General features: G+C 43.9%; 2 protein-coding genes across 6 annotated transcripts in view; one reads left to right on the top strand and one right to left on the bottom strand.

Moving 5' to 3' along the window:
* Positions 1-16,945, top strand: part of LOC143767650 (uncharacterized) — a 56,478-nt gene extending 39,533 nt beyond the window's left edge. For 4 of the 5 annotated variants that reach the window (XM_077256098.1, XM_077256101.1, XM_077256099.1 and 1 more), the window contains exons 8-9: positions 7,541-7,684; positions 15,439-16,945. In XM_077256098.1, the coding sequence (XP_077112213.1) occupies positions 7,541-7,684; positions 15,439-16,916 (1,622 nt within the window). In that variant the 3' untranslated portion in view covers positions 16,917-16,945. The remainder of the gene's footprint in view (positions 1-7,540; positions 7,685-15,438) is intronic. The other variant, XM_077256103.1, reaches the window with a different exon arrangement.
* The window catches only part of LOC143767631 (uncharacterized), an 850,082-nt gene that overhangs the window by 208,893 nt on the left and 620,766 nt on the right, over positions 1-20,423 (bottom strand). The window lies entirely within an intron of this gene.

Genomic DNA, 20,423 nt, shown 5'->3' with positions numbered 1-20,423 from the left:
AATCCATTAGAGTAAAGTTGCAAATAATCTGTTTACTACGCACATAGATATTTATTAATCCCATAATCCAACAATTAAATTGGCAATAGCACTTCGATCATGGATGCTTACAAATGTTTACCTAATAAGGTATGACGTGACTAGAAGATAAGTGAATACATTTTTTTATTTTTTTTATTAACATAATGTTAAAAACAGATAATATTATATAAAAAGACAGAAAGATGTAATAATGGGACCTCCAAAACAAGTCAGGACTTGACACTTGAAAAGTGATGGGTGCCGAACAAAGACCATTGACAATCTCCCCATTCCCACCCTCTGCTGCTTACCACTCCGCCCTCCTAATTACTTTACACCCGCCCTTAGGATATAAAAACCTACTCCCCTACCTAGTCTCCATCACGCCCCCCTTTATGAAGAAGCAGTCATGCGAAACGGCGCTCGTCAGGCACAGGACGGGACACCCCATCTCCCCAGGCTGCCCAAGCCCTCATTTACTAAATTCAGGTAAACTCTGACTGGTCTTCGACCAGCTGTATTATGTGCTAATCTAGTTTCTACATCTCTTGCATGTACTGCTTACCTACCCTTATAACTGACTGCCATGTAGTGGTCTCTTTGTACTTTATGCTCATGATTATAGACACCACAGCAGAGATGTAACTTATTGCACTTTTTCTGTAGCCTGTGTTAGTAACTTAATCTTTGGCAGTTTGGGCACTTTGTGGGATGATCATTACTGTCATTTCTTCTGGTCAGGGTTCCCTTTTTTTTGGTAAGGATTGTGTAAGGAAACAATGAGACGCCTTATCGTGTCCATCCATTACAGCAAGTCCACCTAACCAGCCTATAGGGCCGCTTTCCAGTTGCTGTGAGATCACAAAACCATCACCCTTCAAGTGTCATGCCCTGACTTGTTTTGGAGATCCCATTATTACATCTTTCTGTCTTTTTATATAATATTGTCTGTTTTTAACATGTTAATAAATAAAAATTATTATTTTTTCTTCACTCATCTTCTAGTCACTTTATACCTTATTAGGTAAATGTTTGTAAGCATCTATACATACATCTCTACATACTGCACCACACAGGAGAGCAGTAATATAGGTCCAGTGTGTGTAGTAAAATACTTACCGGTGGCCATATTCCACTGCAATGAAGAAGACAGAAGAACGACACAGCGGCAGAAGACGGCGACTGCTGCGTATTTTATTACACACAGGGAAGCGGTATCATAGCTTTCTGTTGGGGGCGAGACATTGTTTTTGTTAGTACGATTTTGGGATAGATGTGGTTTTCATCACTTGCTATAGCTTTTTTTGTGGAATTGTGGCGAACAGAAAAAAGTACATTTGGTGTTCTTGAGTTGTTTCTGTTTATGGTGTTTACTATGAATTGCAGCCAATCAGTGTTTACTCTGCTGCCCAGGGCTTTGTGGAAGAGGAGCAGAGAGATACAGTACAGGAAACGGGTGACTGCGGGTCAGCTGTTGTGTGCGTGTCTCCTCTCAGACTCAGCCGCACAGTCAGCTGTTCTGCTGATTTCTCTGGCTGAAGTGAGGGTCGGCACGCACCCAGAGCTCTCCTGGCAGAGTTACAGAAGTCCGGCAGCGACAGCAGGTGATATGAAGGAGCTGCGCATGCACTTCCCATCACCTGTGCAGTCTGCCAGCCGGTGCCGACTATACAATAAAGTGCGCACTGCTGGACACACGCTAGGAGCATGCAGGGCAGGCACAAATGAAGGAGCTGGGGCTGGGAGCGGGGCCCACCGGAGGATTCTCCGGTGTCCCGGTGACCCAGTCTGACCCTGTTCAGAAGTCCCGGTAATGCCATGAAATGCACCATTTAACTGAACCTATCTACAACCACCAAAACACCATCTTGGCTGCCAATACCGGAAGGTCACTAATAAAATCCATGGACTAGTGTGTCCATGGTTTACTAGGAATGGGCAGTGGAATAAGAGAACCAGACGGACAGGTATGCGATACTTTAGAACGCGCGCGAACACTGCAAGCAGACACCTGTTCAACTACATCCCGATGCAACCATGGCCACCAAAAACGAGAATGGAGGTCTGCGGTTGCCTTACCCTCTGGATGACCAGCAAGCACGGAGTTACGATGTTCCTATATAGTTTTACGCACAAATTATATGGTACAAATAATCTCCCCGAAAGGCAGGTGCATATCCCTGAGCATCCAACACCTCTCCCTCCAGGTCAGGGTACAAGGCTGTAATAACTACTCCCTTCTGTAGAATTGAGACAAGGTTCTCATGATCACCACCACCTGGTAAGCTATGGGACAAAGCATTAGCCTTGGTGTTTTTAACTCCTGGATGAAAAGTGACCACAAATTTTAATCTAGTAAACAGTGACCACCTAACTTGCCTTGGGTTGAGACGTTTAGCCAATTGAAGATATGACAGGCTCTTGTGGTCCGTGATAACCGTAATAAGATGGACTGGCCCTCTAACGAATATCGCCATTACAGGAACACCAATTTAATTGCCAGAAGCTCCCTATTACCCATGTCATAATTTCTCTCAGTCGATAATAATTTTTGGGAAAAGGAGGAGCATGGACCCCATTTACCAGGTGACTGTATAGCCTAAACCCCCACCTCCGACGCATCCACTTCTACTATGACAGGTTGAGAAACTTCCGGTTGACAGAGTATAGGTGCTGTGTCAAAACAACTCTTTAAGGAGGAAAAAGCCTGCTGAGCAGCATTCGATCATTTAGAAAAATCAGACCCCTTCCTTGTCATGTCAGTAAGGGATTCCACCATTACCAAGTAATAAGCTTAACTAAGGTTGAGCAAGCAAGCCCATGAGTTCTAGAAAACTCAGCATCAACCATCTTGACTTCAGCTCCACTGTCTACAAACTCTGAAATTCTGTTGTGCTCTCTAGCACCATCTCTGCTGTCAGGGCAAACCGAAAATTACAGGTTGGCGACAAGCATTCCCCTTGATTATCCAACTCCAGACTCCCAAGGGTTACTCGAGACTTTTTTAGCTTAGGAATCAAGGGGCAGGCCCCAATAAAATGTTCGTTTTCCCTACAAAAGAAACACACTCCCTTTTTTCTTGCGAATCTCAAAGGAGACATATGACGTAGAAGCACCTCCTAACTGCATGCGTTCCTCCTAAATCCACAAGTACTGGTACACCCCCAGACCATCCCCCTACCGGCACAGGAGTATTGTCCCGGAAAGAGGGCTCCAGAGAAGGTGGTCTTACCCATCTATCCCGCAGGATGCTGTCCACATGTATAGCCAATGACATGGCAGCCTCCAAGGACTCTTTTAACCTTTCTGTAAGGTCTACCTTGCTAAAATTGGCTTTTATGACCGGGTCATTCCACTTGGTATCGGTTGCCCACCTGTGGAATTCGTAGCTGTAAGGCTAGGTTCACGTTGTATTAGCGCATGCGTTAAACGGACTGCGTTAATGCAATTGCCATCGCGCTAGCGCAGGTGCTCTATCTGCGCTAGCGGTGACGGACCCGGAAACGCTGCAGCCCACGTCTGGGGGTCCGTCACAGAATGACGGCACATCGCTAGCGCATGCTGATTATGGCATGCCTTGGAGATGTGCCTGATAATAGGGGTTAATGGCAGCATTAACTGACTGCATTACACCGCGTTATGCCGCGGTGTAGCGCAGTCCGTCTAACGGACTGTTATAACGCAATGTGAACCCAGCCTAAATCTTCACTGAACTTTTCTCCTGCTGAAGGCGACACAGCCTAGAATCAGCCAGGGAAATGCAGTCATGAGCATCATAGTAGGCGTCTGCAGCAGCTGCCATTGCTGCTGAACCTCAGAACATAGGTCAGTCACTTCCAGTGACAACCTCTGCAGCTGCTCTGCCAGCCCAGAAATGGGATCCAAAAAGAAAAAAAAAAATACACACACACACACACACACACACACAAAAAAATGTCATAGAATGGTAGAGTTGGAAAGGACCTCCTGGGTCATCTGTTCAACCCCCTGTTCAAAGCAGGATTCACTAAATCATCCCAGACAGATGTCTGTCCAACCTCTGTTTGAAGACTTCTATTGAAGGAGAACTCACCACATCTTGTGGCAGCCTGTTCCACTCATTGATCACCCTCACTGTCAAAGTTTTTTTTCTAATATCTAATCTGTGTCTCCTCCCATTCAGTGTCATCCCATTGCTTCTAGTCTTTCCTTGTGCAAATGAGAATAAGGGCTCATACTCACCTGTGAGAAACTGAGTCTCGCATGTTAATACCCGGCACTCAGATCGGAGCATGCGGCCGCATTGGAATACATGCAGCCACACGCTCTGCTCCTGAGTGCCGGCAGCAGCGCCGGGTATTGACATGTGAGACTCCATTTTTCTCGCAGGTGAGTATGAGCCCTAAATATGATCCTTTTACAATGTGACAGCCCTTGAAATATTAGTAGACAGCTATTAAGTCTCCTCTGTCTTCTTCTTTTTTGCCAGCTAAACATTCCTAAATCTTGTAAATGTTCCTCATAGGACATGGTTTGCAGACCGGTCACCATTCTGGTCGCTCTTCTTTGAACTTGCTCCAGTTTGTTGATGTCGTTTTTTTAAAATGTGGTGCCCAAAACAGGACACAGTATTCCAGATGAGGTCTGACCAAAGAGGAGTAGAGGGCAATAATGACTTCACATGATCTAGACTGTATGCTTCTGTTAATGCATCCCAGAATTGTATTTGCCTTTTTTGCTGCTGCATCACACTGTTGACTCATGTTCAGTCTGTGATCAATTAGTATACCCAAGTCTTTTTCACATGTGCTGTTGCTTAGCCCTATTCCTCCCATTCTATATATTCTTTTTTAATTTTTATTGCCCAGATGTAGTACTTTGCATTTTCCCTGTTAAAAACCATTCTGTTAGTTGCTGCCCTCTGCTCCAGTTTGTGTTTGAATCCTCTCTCTCTTCTCTAGTATTAGCTATCCCTCCTAGCTTTGTGTCATCAGCAAATTTTAATCAGTTTACCCTCAATGCCTTCATCTAAATCATTGATAAGATGTTGGACATTACAGAGCCCAGGACAGAGCCCTGTGGTACCCCACGTGAGACATTCTTCCAACTGGATGTGCAGCCATTTACGACCACTCTTTGGGTCCGATTAGTGATGAGTGAGCACTAAAATGCTTGGGTGCTCGGGTCGAGCAAATTGGAATACTTGGGTACTCGACCCAAGCAACAAGCCCAATATAAGGGAAACCTGAGTATTTTTACCGCGATTCCCCCCGGGGGTCCTTTTTAAGGTGTGAAAATGATGGGAACACTGCTCAAATGACACAGGAACATCATGGGGATTGCCCCTGGAAGCATTTCTGACTCCTAGGTCACAACTGTAAGCAATGTTGTCAAAGTTTCACGTCATTTTTACAGGTGCACCAAAAAAACATACCAAAATGTAAACAAAATGGATTTTGCTGGGAAATATGTTAAGGTACGTCCTTTCCAGGGTAATGACTTGTATGCAAGGCAAAATAATTAACCCCAGACCAAAATGTTCCTCCACCACTTGGGCTATGTTCACACGCAGCGTTTTTGATGCATTTTTCAACTTTCATATTCCTTTCAACCAATACAAATGCATTCACTGGGAAATGTCATTGATGCTTACAGACGTTACCTAATAAGATATGAAGTGACTAGAAGATGAGTAATTAAAAGAATTTTTTATTTATTAACATGATGTTAAAAACAGTATCATATAAAAACACAGAAAGATATCAAATTGTATATAAAAAGTCAGGGCGTGACACTTGGAAAGCGATGGTTTTGTGATCTGTCAGTACCTGGAAAGCGGCCTTATAGACTGGTTAAGTGGACTTGCTATAGTGCATGGACACAATCGAGCGTCTCATTATTTCCCTACACAGTCCTTACCAGGAAGAAGGAACACTGACCAGAAGAAACGACAGTAATAATCATCCCACAGTGTGCCCAAATTACCAAGATTAAATTACTGGGGCAGGCTAAGAAAGAAGTGCAATAAGTCGCATCTCTGCTGTGGTGTGTCTTTAAATATAATCATAAGCATAAAGTACAAAATGACCATTAGATGGCAGTCAGGTATGAGGGTAGGTAAGCAGTACATGCAAGAGATGTAGTGACTAAATTAGCACATAATAAAGCTGGTCAAAGGCCAGTCCGAGCTTACCTGGATTTAGAAGATAAAGGCTTGGGCAGCATGGGGAGATGATGGTATCACGTCCTGCACCCGACGAGCACCGTTTCGCATAACTGCTTCTTCATAAAGTGGAGGCGTGGTGGAGACTAGGTAAGGAAATAGGTTTTTATATCCTAAGGGCGGGTGTAAAGTGATTAGGAGCACGGAGTGGTAAGCAGAGGGTGGGAAGGGGGAGGTTGTCAATGGTCTTTGTTTGGCGCAGAAGTCCGGTCGGGTACACCCCCAGCACATGTAGAGTAAATGGGGAGGGCGGAGTTGTGTGCGGTGGGTGGGGATTTGCATGGGTGTGTCTGGCAGTGGTAATGGCGCATGAAGCCGGTCAAAACTCCCACAGCAAAGGGGACTTCCGGTCCTGCGCCTCATGACACGCGATGGAACGCACCGCGTGTCATGGAACTGGCGCTGATCGGAAATCGGATGGAGATATGAGACCGGCGCATGCGCACTAGCCAGGGGAATGGTGTTTGTGAATGTGACGGGCACAATGTGTAGTACCGCCCCCTCCATTCACCCTGTTCTACGCGGCCGTGGATGAACAATAAACAGCAGAGAAGGGGAAGGTAAAAGGGAAGAAAAGGACAATCATGAGGGTGGGGGGGAAGCTATATCTTTTGGAGAGAGGGCCGGTGCCATTATATGCGCCAAGTGAAAGGGGGCAAATGAGACTAAGTGCGGTTGGAAACCAAAAGTGAAGAGGGTTATAAGATGGGTGCTAAATTGGTTTTCCAAGCTGAAGATGGAGATATTAAGTAATTGTTTTTATAATAATGTGAGTGTTTGAAAGAAAATCGAAGGACTAAAGAAGTGCTGAAAATAATTTTTTTTAAAAGGCAGCAAAGGTAGAGAAGTTGTGTTGAGAAAATAAAAAAATATAATCATAACCGTAGTTATAACATATAGAAGGAGTGAGGTATGGGGGGATGAAGGGAGTTTATATATTGGGAAGGTGGTGAGATGGGGACCCACTAATTGGATCCAGTGGGGATGTTAGAAAATGCACCAGTGGTGCAGTGACATTGAATGGTGGGGAAAGGGTACATGCCTGTATAAGGTGGCAAGGACATTGTATGCTTATAAAATGCAATAGTACTGATAATATAAAAAGTTGGCTAGGGGTGAAGTGAATGGAAAAAGTGTAAAAATATATATTCATATATATTATACACATATGTAAATGTCCAACGTATATCTTACTTGTCATGTTAAAATGTTAAAAAACCAATGCTAAGTGCTAAACATTACATAATGATGGAATGTCCGTATAGATCCCTTGTATACCGAAGTTTCCTTTTCTTGTCCTCTCACTCTATTTTCCAGCTGGGATGGTTTTTCTTGAGAAGAACTGCCAGGAACCGACCATTAGGGCTGCGCCAAAGACAGGAGACACATCAAAAAAAGAGTCTATACACCAGTCCTCCGGAGAACTAGCGGCCCAGAGAAGGAAGAATAGGATACCTACAGGTATAATTGTAACATTTAACAACCCTAGCTGGCCATGTGGTGTGTGACACATAAAGAGACACATCTTGTTTCATTTATGAAGGAGGGACTCTTAAAGTCACAAAGCCTATTTTTAGAGGGGCATCAGGCAGCATTAATATTCTTAAAGGGACATTAGTAAACAGTGGGTCTCCTATGCTATTATTGCCTATGCAGTGAGTAGCTGGGCTGCCAAGAATTACAATGCACCCCAATACACCTTTCACGAGAGGTACAGGAGGGCCTCCTGAAAAAATGTTGCATTGAATGCAAGGCCTGCCTTGCTATCAAGTGATATGCACCCCAATAATAAGCCTTTGAACCCAGGTACTGGATGGCCACAGGAAAACCCACTTCAGTGTTCAGTTGGTCCTGCCATACAGTTTCCTTATGCATTGAATGCAAGGGCTGCCTTGATCCAAATTTGCACCCCTTGGAAGAAACATGGTGGATGGCCTACTAAAAACAAAACAAAACTGTCCCATTTACAAAGGAGCGGGTCTCCTAGACTCGTGATGCCCATACACTAAGTGTATGGGCTGACAAACATTTCCCCATGGGGGGTGAAATTTTTTTTTTTTTTTTTTAATTCAGCTCATAATAGTGTTTACTGTTTAGAGCTAGGGTAACATACAAAAAAAAAATGGTGAATGGAAGCCTGAAAAGCACACTTTGTAGACCAAAGATACATGAGGCATGTCACGGAGATACCACACTGTAAAATATGTGTCCTGTGTTTTTATTTTGGCCCCCAAAATAGTGTATAGAAATCAGGTCAAAGACAGCAAATACAGTGGAATGTAGCCCTCAAATACCACAATTTGTAGGCCACAGATACATCTGGCGTTTGACTGAGATATCAAACTCTTGAATATGTGGCCTGTATATTTATTTTTTTACTGCTAAATAGTGTTTAGAGCTAGGGTAACACACCACAAAAAAAGGAGAATGGAAGCCTCAAATGCACACTTTGTATCCCACAGATAGATGAGGTGTGTCACAGAACTACCACACTGTAATATGTTATTTTTGCTTTTTTTTTTGTTTGTTTTAACCAAGATAGTGTATAGACCTAGGGTATTAGACATACCAAAAATTGGAATGTATGCATGAAAACAACTATTTTTAGATCACACGTATGTGGCCTGTATTTTTAAAACAGCAAAATACTGTATACACAAAGGGTAGCAGACCAAAAACTGGAATGTATGGCTGAAAAGCCAAGATTTGAAGACCACAGATAGATGAGACGTGTGACTGAGATAAGACTTTCAATATGTTATTTTGTAAAAAAAATTTAAAACAAAAAATTCTGTGTACAGCAAGGATAGCAGACCAAAAAATGATATGCATTCCTGCTAAGCAAGGATTTGGACACCACAGATACACTGTGCGTCTGACGGAGATAACAGAGTGATCTAAATGTGGCCTTGATTTTTTTTTTTTTTTGGGGGGGGACCGACAAAATCTTTTTAATAAGTAGGCTATGACACTATAATAAAACATTTGGAGTACTAAAATTGTACAATATTTAGCGCAATGATATGCGATGCGTGTGGCGTACAAATCACAGTGATAAATATAAGAACTCTAGCTAAATATTTTCTTTGCCAGCTAAAGATTTTTTGGTCACCAAAATGTTGTTCAAAAATGTTGTAAGACACTCCAAAAAAAAACTATAGTACCAAAAAAAGGCCAGAATTTTATGCTCACTCTCATCTGATGCCTGGGACAAAAACAGCCATTTTAAATTATGTTTTAATGCTCTTGTATTTAAAATTACCTGGCTGTAGTCTGCAGTGTGACCAAGCCAATAAATGTAAAAAATGGGGTCCCGTATTGCTTTGTACTAAAATTTGCAGGTATAAGGTGCCTCCGCCCAAAAGAAATCATGGCCACGGATACCTGCAGCTGCAGCAGCAGACAGTAATGGAGTCTTTTGATGTATGCAGGGAGATCTATAGACTCGACATACAGTGCCTGCATGCCTTGCAGTGATGTAGATATGTGCACATAGACTCTCTCGCCTACCTAGCACAATTAAAAACTAGGCCCAATGTAAAGGAGCGTGTCTCCTAGACTTGTAATGCCCATACACAAAATGCATGGGCTGACAAGCACTTCCCCATGGGGGTACCTTTTTTAAAAAATATTTTATGGGCATCATAGACACCCTTGTCAAAAATTGGACTGGCTGTAGCAGCACAGAACACTTTAACCCTGGTGATCTAGTGGCGGAGCATGAGGAGACATAACGATCAATCATACTGAAATCAAACAAATGAATAAAGGATGTGAATCCACCTATGAAAGAAAATAACAAAAGGGAGGGGCGAACACGGGTTAATAGATATGAAGCCGGAATGTGTCCAACGAGATATGTTGGTCCCTAGCAACAGCTCAGAGACAGGCATCTAAATAAAAATTTAATATAATAGTATTTCAATATATTTTATATTGGAGAGGTATATACTAGGTCCATAAGAGGATGGTCCAGAGATATAAAAAATTTAAAATATAAGAATAAATGGGAAGAATATACGTACATCTCATTTTTATTGCATTTTTCCCTGGGGGGTAACTTTTTTTGTTTTGATTTCAAATTAGTAACTGGCATCATAAAAACACCATTGCACAAAAATGTAATGACTTTAGCATCACCGAATACGTTCACCCTGGTGTTCTAGTGGTTGTGGTTAAAGAGCATGAAGATAAGGAGGAGGATAACAGCAAACAGACCAAATCAGGAAGCGCATACCCATGTGTGGTTGTGAAGAGGTGCATGAGAATACACCTCCACAAAAAAGACAATGTTTTTAAGGTTGTTTCGCTGTTTTCATTCGGTGGTGTACAGAAGTCTTGCCCAATCCAGCCTTTGTTCATTTTTATAAGAGTCTGCCTGTCAGCATTTACAGTTGACAGGCGGATGCACTTATCTGTTATAATTCCTCCAGTGGCACTAAAAACCTGCTCTGACAGAACGCTAGCAGCAGGGCAGGCCAGGACCTCCAAGGCGTAGAGAACCAGTTCATGCCACGTGTCCAGCTTGGATGCCCAATAATTAAAAGGCACAGAGGAATCCCGGAGGATGTTTGTACGATCTGCAAGGTAATCCCTCAGCATCTTCCCAAACATTGCGCTACTTGTGCCAGCACCTCTTGCCTCTGCGGCGGCACGATGGGAGGGTCTGAAAAAGCTGTCCCAGAACTTTGCCATTGTTCCCCCTGCCTGAGTTGGATTGTACTTCTGTCTCTCTCGCTTGGACTCCTTGGTTGTACAACATACTGTGACATCCGCTGCCAGCGTTCTCCGATAGGAATTATTTAAGTAATTCCGCTACTAGGGCCCCCTGGTACCGCAACATTTTAGTACACCTGTCTGCCTCTGGAAGAAGAGATTGAAAGTTCTCTTTGTAGTGTGGGTCTAGAAGTGTCACCAACCAGTAATTAGTGTCTCCAAAAATTTTATTAATGCAAGGGTCACAGGAAACGCAGCGCAACATAGCAGTCTGGCACGCATGGCTGACTAACAGGTGAAACTTCCGTGTCCTCAACCAATAGGATGAATGACCATGCTGTCCTCATCCTGCTCCTCCCAGTCCTCAGGCCATCCACGCTGAACATACGGTATGACAGCTGTGCTTGTTGTATCGTCTATAGCACATGAAAGTAGCTCCTGTTCCTCCTCCTCATTGTCTACCAATCCACGTTGGGTGACATGAGGCTGGGCTGAGTGTAATATCCCTGTATGGTTCCTTACTCCATGTCCTCGTGCTCTGCCTGCAATGCATCCTCTTTAATTGTGAGCAGAGAGGTTTTCAGAATGCAGAGAAGCGGGATGGTGACGCTAATTATGGCGTCAAAGCCGCTCACCATCTTGGTGCAGTCCTCAAAGTTTTGGAGGATGGTACATATGTCTGACATCCATGTCCACTCCTGAGGTCTTGTGTGGAGTCTGAACTGAATATCGACAGCCTTGTTGATGCTGGTAGTCAACAACTACTCTCTTCTGCTCACAAATCCTTTCCAACATATGCAGTGTAGAGTTCCACACATCACACACCAGTCGGTGAGCCGGAAGCTGCACACCCTGCTGAAGCACGTCAAGGGTGGCTGAAGGTGTAGCTAACTTTCTAAAATGGGCAGACAGACGGCATACTTTCACTAGCAGATCCAGCAGCTCCAGGTAGCTTTTCAGAAAATGTTGAACCACGAGGTTAAGCACATGGGCCAGGCAATGTACATGTGTGAGCTCACCTTGCCTCAGGTTCCGGCCATTGTCACACACTACCATGCCTGGCTGTCGGTTCAGCGGTGTCATCCAAATATCTGACTGCTCTTTCAGCGCTGTCCACAACTCTTCAGCATTGTGCGGTTTGTCACCTAAGCAGATTAGCTTCAGCACAGCCTGTTGCTGCTTGGCTGAAAAAGTGCTTCCAGCTTCTGACTGATGTGTTCGTTTCAGAGATGGAGGCTGAAGAGGAGTAGGAGGAGGAGTTGCAGGAGCTGTAGACTGTGGGGGAAACCCTGATTGACGTAGGGCCCGATATCCTTGGCGTGGGGAGGATGTGTTCCATCCCAAGGTCCGACTGGGTCCCAACTTCCACTGTTAACCCAGTGTGCCGTCGGTGAGATGTACCATCCCTGCCCACAAGAACTTGTCCACGTGGCCGTGGTTAGGTGGACTCTCCCAGTAACAGCTTTGTTGAGGGCACGGGTAATGTTGTGGGACACATGCTGGTGTAATGCTGGTATGGCACACCAGGAGACGTGGCGACTGGGGACCGAGTACCTTGGAAAGGCCACTGCTTTCAGGTTGTGGAAAGCTTCCGTCTCAATGAGTCTAAAGGGCAACATTTCGAGCGCAAGCAGACGAGAAATGTTAGAATTTAGTACTGTGGCTTGTGGGGCGTTGGCTGGGTATTTCCCCTTGTGTTCCAGTGACTGGGGTATAGACAACTGAAGGCTGCCCTGGGACAAGGACGTGGATGGGATTGATGATGGTGCTGGTTGACTGTGGGCAACATCAGGTGCAGGACCCGAGGCATCTTTACAGGTACGGTTAACTGGGGATTGGCTTGTATGCAAAACAGTGGAAGAAGCAGTGGTGTCACCTGCAGACAGTGTTCCTGGAACCTGGGGTTCGGCCCACAAAGTCGGGTGCTTTGGTGCCATGTCCTGTTTGGGGTTATCGGCAGAGTCTTTAAAAAAATAACCTGACTCTGGAAGATCTAACAGTTGGAATGGCAACTTCCGTCATGTTGGTGTTACGGGGAACGGATGCACGCCTTCTGTCTATGGCCACCACACTGCTTCTTCCTGCCTGTTGGGGTGATATGCCTCCTTCCCCATGTGTGCTGCTGTCCTTGCTCTGCATGTCGTTCTGCCAGGTTGGGTCAGATACTTTAGTCATCCACCACCTGGTCCTCCACATCTGCACCCTGCTTCTCCTCCTGACTTTCTGGCAATTGTCTCATCGTCCACCTCTTGTGACACTTTCCCACCATCACCTTCGTGTGACCGTGGCTGTTTAAATCTTTAGGCATCGCTACATGCAATCTCATCTGGCCCCACTTCAAATTGACCGGCCGAGAGTCCGGAATCTTTAAAGGGTAAACTGATCAGCTCTTCGGAGTGTCCAAGTGCGGGATCATTTGTCTCAGGGCACTCGGCATGATGGTAGGAAGGAAGATCAGGGTGGGTAATATCCGGTCCTCACTCACGGCTACTCATACTTGACCGTGTGGAAGACGTGGTGGTGGCTTAGTGACTGGAAGCATTATTCGCTATCCAACCAACAATCATTTCGCAATGCTGTGGCTTCAATAGTGGTGTGCTGCGGTCCCCTAGAAAGTAGGACAGGAAGGTCGAGCGCGAAGATGTGGCTCTTTGTTGTTCACTTTCAGCTGGGCCTCATCCTCTGCGTTCACCATCAGCATCACGGCCACTTCCCCGTCCCTTGCCCCTTGCCTTGCCCATTTTAAATGGACTACTAAAATATTTGAAAAGCTCAATACAAATAATTTTTCTCCAAATAAATCCATGTGATCAGTATGCCTGAAAAGCAAGTATTTGTCAGGCATCCAGATGTAGCAGAGCTGGGCTCGTCTAGACTGTGTGCACATACAACATACAACGTTGAACATACAACATGCGACATACAACATGCGACCTACATGTTACGACATTTGACATGCACAACATACAACATTGACCATGCGACATGCAACGTGCGACATGCACCATGCGACTTGCACCATGCAACATACAACATGCAACATACATGTTACATACAACATTTAACATGCACAACATGCAACATTGAACATGCGACATATGACATGCGATGTACAACATGCGACGTACAACATGCGACATACGACATGCACTATGCGACATGCACTATGCGACATGCGACATGACATACGCGCGACATGACATACGCGCGACATGACATACGCGCGACATGACATACGCGCGACATGACATACGCGCGACATGACATACGCGCGACATGACATACGCGCGACATACCACATCCGTTGATATGTATATTAGGGTATGTGGAGGAAATGTTAACTGGCAATACAACTAAAATTGTAACTGCAAGATTGTTTATTGCAAGGAAACTGATTGCAAAATATTGGGTTAGAGAGGAGCCTCCGTCCGGATGCGAATTCATTGCTCAAAAGAGCCACATAATTGAATTTGAGAAAAGTATTTACACCAGGAGAGACGGCTGGATTTATTCTCTTCATTATGGCAGCCGTGGTTGGATAGGATTAATTAATGTTATACCAGTATAGAGTACAACTTTTGGTAAACTGGAACTCTGGTTGATATTGTCAACTATGGATGAATTATTGTTTCCACCTGATATGGTCTCCATGGGGGGGGGGGGGGTGGGTTAATTTACTGTAAAACATAAAATGAGTATGAACATGTGATCTTTTGTGAATCTTATGGTTAATAGAAATTTATCTGATTAAAAAAGGTGTGGTGCTTTCCAATTGTCTAAAACAGGGAGCAGATTACTGCAGCTGACAGCACACATGCCCATACTGCCAGACTGGATGGTACTACAGATGACAGGCTCCCTACTCTTAGTGGCTGGATAGAGCCTGCACTGCCAACAGCTTCTGGTTCCAACCCCATCACTGTTACCAGCATCGCCTGCAGAATGAGTAAGCCGCGTCTGGTGTCCAAAGCAGACATTGCAGGAGCAGATACCAGAGGAGATGGGAAACACCATTTGCAGAATCCCTAATATGACAAAATTTGCAGAATCCCTAATATGACAAAATTGCAGAAAACCAGAGCGGATGAAATCCCTTTAAAGTGACTCCATTTTGTAAATTATAACCTTCAATGAATTAATCTATAGGAATTTTGACTCCATTGGCAGTTTCCAGATATTAGCACGCACAGTGGATGTTGGAAAATGAAAATTGCAAATATCCCAAGTTATTACCCAACACATAGTTCCCAGATTGTGCTCCAGGAGATACACATGCCGTAAAATAGGTGGTTTCTTCTCCTATAGTGATGCCAAAAGCATGGATGCTTAATGTGGTTTGAGCACAGTCTAGTTAACTGTAAACTGTCATTGTCTTGGTGAATAATTAAATAATTTTGCCTAACTTTCCATTTTTACAGACCATTTAAGTAGAAATGTTCAAAAATATAGAATTCAAGGATATTTTATTCTAAAATAATAATTGGTTTTATTCTTGGCAGATGACCGTACCAGGAGATCAGCAGGACAGCTGACATCTTCAATGTTTAAATCAGATGATCTTGAGATCCCACAGGATACAATTGAAGTGAATGCCATTACTCCAGATACACCACCATCCCATCACAGCAAAGATCTGTCATCTGATCTTTTGGAAAAGGTCCTGTCTTCTGATTCATTACCTACTACTAAGGAAAATCAAAGTCACAAAATAAGCATTAAAAAAGGAACTGCTCCTAAAGCAATGAAGACATCTTCATTATCAGAATATGGAAATAGTTTTCCCCTAGTACAGTCCTTTCACAAACAACAAAACCTTCACAAAGCAAACAATGTATTTTCTTGTTCCAAGTGTGGGAGATGTTTTAACCAGAAATCAGATTTTGTCAGTCACCAGAAAACTCACACAGGGGAGAAGCCTTTTTCCTGTTCAGAATGTGGGAAATGTTTTAACCAAAAAGCGCATCTTGTTAACCATCAAAAAACTCACACAGGAGAGAAGCCTTTTTCATGTTCAGAATGTGGGAAATGTTTTAACCAGAAATCGAATTTTGTTAAACACCAGAAAACCCACACAGGAGAGAAGCCTTTTTCATGTTCAGAATGTGGGAAATGTTTTAACCAGAAAGCGACTCTTGATAGACACCAGAAAACCCACACAGGAGAGAAGCCTTTTTCCTGTTCAGAATGTGGGAAATGTTTTAACAGGAAAGAGAATCTTGTTAGCCACCAGAAAACCCACACAGGGGAGAAGCCTTTTTCCTGTTCAGAATGTGGGAAATGTTTTCACTGGAAAGCGACTTTTTATAGCCACCAGAAAACCCACACAGGGGAGAAGCCTTTTTCCTGTTCAGAATGTGGAAAATGTTTTCACTGGAAAGCGACTCTTGATAGACACCAGAAAACCCACACAGGAGAGAAGCCTTTTTCCTGTTCAGAATGTGGGAAATGTTTTAACCAGAAAGCGACTCTTGTTAGCCACCAGAAAACCCACACAGGGGAGAAGCCTTTTTCCTGTTCAGAATGTGGGAAATGTTTTAACCATAAATCGACTCTTGTTAGCCACCAAAGAACTCACACAGGGGAGAAGCCTTTTTCATGTTCAGAATGTGGGAAATGTTTTAACCATAAATCGAATCTTGTTAGCCACCAAAGAACTCACACAGGGGAGAAGCCTTTTTCCTGTTCAGAATGTTGGAAATGTTTTAACCAAAAATCGCCTCTTGTTACCCACCAAAGAACTCACACAGGGGAGAAGCCTTTTTCCTGTTCAGAATGTGGGAAATTTTTTAACCGGAAAGCAAATGTTTTTACCCACCAAAGAACTCACACAGGGGAGAAGCCTTTTTCCTGTTTAGAATGTGGGAAATGTTTTCTAGATAAATCAGTTATTGTCAGACATCATAGATCTCACACAGGGGAGAAGCCTTTTTCCTGTTCAGAATGTGGGAAATGTTTTGTGAAGAAACAATCTTTCTAGCCAACAAAGAATTTACACAGGAGGGAGTGGCGGTGTAGTGGAGCTGAGAGGACATGTCCAGACAGAGCTCCTATAATCATGTCACAATCCTGACTTTGTTAAACTGAGTTTACCTGCAAGCAGTGTAGTTCCCTGGGCTCTTGGAGGTCTCCGGCTCCTGGAGAAGTGCGGTCCGCGACTCTGGTGTGTCGGGTTCTGATTAAACTCTCATGCGAAATAAGGCCTGTGGAGGAAGGTGGACATTTTCTACTGTGCGCTTCGGTGGCAGGAGGCATAGAGCTGCGGACTTTGCTCCTGGAGGGACTGACGGAGCAGTGCGGCTATATCCTGGAGGTACCTGAGGGGGAAGCACGGTGTGAGCTCTGAGAAATGAGCTCAGCGCTCCCTTATTGATAATATAGCTGGTTCGTCGGTTCCCGCCATTTCAAGGGTCTCTGGACTCTTGTTGCCATCCCTGCAGATGCTGCAGGTCATTCTGCTACACAGGACTTGTGCAACAGTTTCTGATTTGCCATAAAACCCAGCACTCTACCTTACTAAATACTTGGAGCTGTTTGCACTCCTCTGTATTAATGTGCCTAGACAAGTATATATATACTTTATAATAATACTGCTGCATCTGGAAGTAGAGAAAGAGGGAACTCTATAAATACACGTTTTCTCAACTTGCTATACTTTATATTTGTTAACCATGAATCATTTAAAATGGTCAGGGATGGCAAACAAACGAAGAGTTTGCAAGGATTGATCCATCTGATAATGCATGATCTTTCAGGAATAATCCATCACATGCTAAGACTGCGGATCAGTGTAAAAACCGCATTTCTGATAGTGAGAAGGTGGTCACCAATAGGATCTAACTCTTAAACAGTCATCCGAACAGTTAATGCAAGCCATATCTTTACCTAGAACATCCCTGACCGGAAAAATAGAGGATGTGCACTCTGAAGTAGGGCAAGATTTGCAAGCCATGGGGAGGCCCTTTACAGAAGTTGAATCAAGATTATCACACTTGGAGGACAATTTTACACCTATAGAGACTAAATTGACAAAAGAGGCTGGCTCCATAAATGCCTGGAAGCATAACATTCGAATCATTGTATTACCGGAGCGTTCGGAAGGCCAGAAGCATGAGCAATTCCTTGAAGGTTGGCTAAAGGATACTTTGGGAAATGAATTCTCCTCCACATTTTCTGTGGAAAGGGCTCATAGGGTCCCTATAAAATCTCTTCCTCCAGGCAGTCTACCTAGACTCCGTCTCCTCAATAGTAAAGACAGAGATGCTATTATATGCATGGCACGACAAAAGAGTCCTATTAAGTTCAATAATGCCACGATTTCAATATTCCTTGATTTCTCTATGGAACTCTAGAAACAACGGGCACAGTTTATGGAGATCAAGAAGCAGCTCAGAAGAAAGACTGTTCTATCTTCAATGATCTATTCAGCTCGACTCCGAATTGTCCATGAGGGTTCTTCCATATTTTTTTACGGATCCAGCGGAGGCAGCTGAGTGGTTCCGATCCCATATGGGATCTCATGAAAAAAAGTCCTGATATGCTTGCAGCTAATTTGGAACTCTCCTAACAATTGTATGATTTGAGCTTTTTCCACTAGCGTCCAGTTGAACAGCAATACCGGACACTGTGTTCAGTGAGGGTATTCCCTTGTTCAATCCATGATAGGAGCACAAGACTTGCAACTTTATTTTTGAATTTTATTTTGTTCTCACTTATATCAGTTCTGTTTGTTGTTTATGTAGAAGCTGCCACCAAGAGTCTTTATATGATGCCTGTAAATTTTACCTGTGTTATAATGTATATCATATTTGGATGAAAAAACATGGCTTCTAAAATTATATGTATGACTTGGAATGTGAGGGGTCTTAAATCTCCTCTTAAGAGAGTTAAAGGTATTTTAACAGATTAAGCGTTATCACCCTCATATTGTGGCTTTGGTTGAAACGCGCCTAACCAGAGATTCAGCTCGGTGCGTACAGAAACCATGGGTGCAATGGTTCATTCACACATCCCATACTAGTTATTCAAGGGGGTATATCATTATTGATACATAGAGACGTTAGATGGGAGGTCAAGGAGGCTCAGAAAGACCCTGAGGGATGCTTTATTTTTGTACATGCATTGATAAATTCAAGTAGGTACCTTATATTGTGTGTTTTATAATCCTCCCCCAGCCAATGTCTCGGTTCTTCAAATGGCAATGAGCTTTGCTTTAAATTATCCTGATGCACACATTATATGCATGGGAGACTTTAATCTAGTCATGGACAATTGTCTTGACAGAATTAGGCTGGATGGTGGGACTTCTGGATGGACCCCTTCTCCATCTTCGTCTCAGCTAGCACTGGTCATAGAGGGTAGTGGGTGGCTAGATCTATGGAGGATGCGTCATCCTAAGGTGAAGGAATATACTTGTCACTCATCTACTAGACGCATTCTATACCATATAGACTATATACTTGGATCCAGTAGTTTAGCTACGTGGTTAGATGACATAAAGCATGGTATAAAGGGTTCTCAGATCACAATCTAATTATACATAGACTTAGATTTGGCCAAATGAACCGTAACCGCACCCCCTCCCTCCCCTCTCATTTCTGCTGAAGACTTTGCCTATATCTTAAAAAAGATCGATACGATCAGAGAAAGCTTTGCCTCACAGCGCCCAATGCCCCTCTTAGCTGCTTAACCCTGCTCCTCCAAAACCAGCTTCACCATGGCAGATCAGCTCTCCACCCTCCTGTCAAGATCACACCTCACCACTTGCACGCTTGACCTGCTCCCATCCCACCTCATCCCTAATCTTGCCACGGTCTTCATCCCAACCCTAACACAGCTCTTCTACCTCTCACTCACAACAAGTGTCTTCCTCTCATCCTTCAAACATGCCAAGATCACACCCATCCTCAAAAAGCCCTCCCTCGACCCATCCTCTGTGTCTAGCTATTGCCCGATATCTCTTCTTCCTTATGCCTTAAAATTTATGGTGCAACATGTCCATCTTGAACTGTCCTCCCACCTCTCCTCCTGCTCCCTCTTTGACCGGTTACAATCTGGCTTCCGACCCCATCACTCAACTGAAACTGCCCTAACTAAAGTCACCAGTGACCTATTAACTGCCAAGAGCAAGCGACACTACTCTGTCCTCCTTCTGGACCTGTCTTCTGCCTTAGACACTGTGGACCACTCCCTTCTGCTACAGATCTTCTCATCTCTTGACATCACAGACTCGGCCCTATCCTGGATCTCGTCATATCTGACAGACCGAACATTCAGTGTCTCCCTCCCCCACACCACCTCTTCACTCCTCCTCTTGTCTTTCGGTTTTCCTCAAGGCTCTGTTCTAGGACCCCTACTCTTCCCCAACTACACCTTCGGCCTGGGACAACTCATAGAATCCTACGGTATGCTGTATCATCCCTGTTGTGAATTCCGTTCTCGGGCTCCCTCCTGTGGTCATCAGTGGTACTTTGTGAGTTCTGTTCTT

The sequence above is a fragment of the Ranitomeya variabilis genome, chromosome 4 (genome assembly GCF_051348905.1).
Source record: "Ranitomeya variabilis isolate aRanVar5 chromosome 4, aRanVar5.hap1, whole genome shotgun sequence".
Lineage (NCBI taxonomy): Eukaryota > Metazoa > Chordata > Amphibia > Anura > Dendrobatidae > Ranitomeya > Ranitomeya variabilis.
Note: the sequence above shows the minus strand (reverse complement) of the source record. Positions and strands in the feature narration are given on the sequence as shown.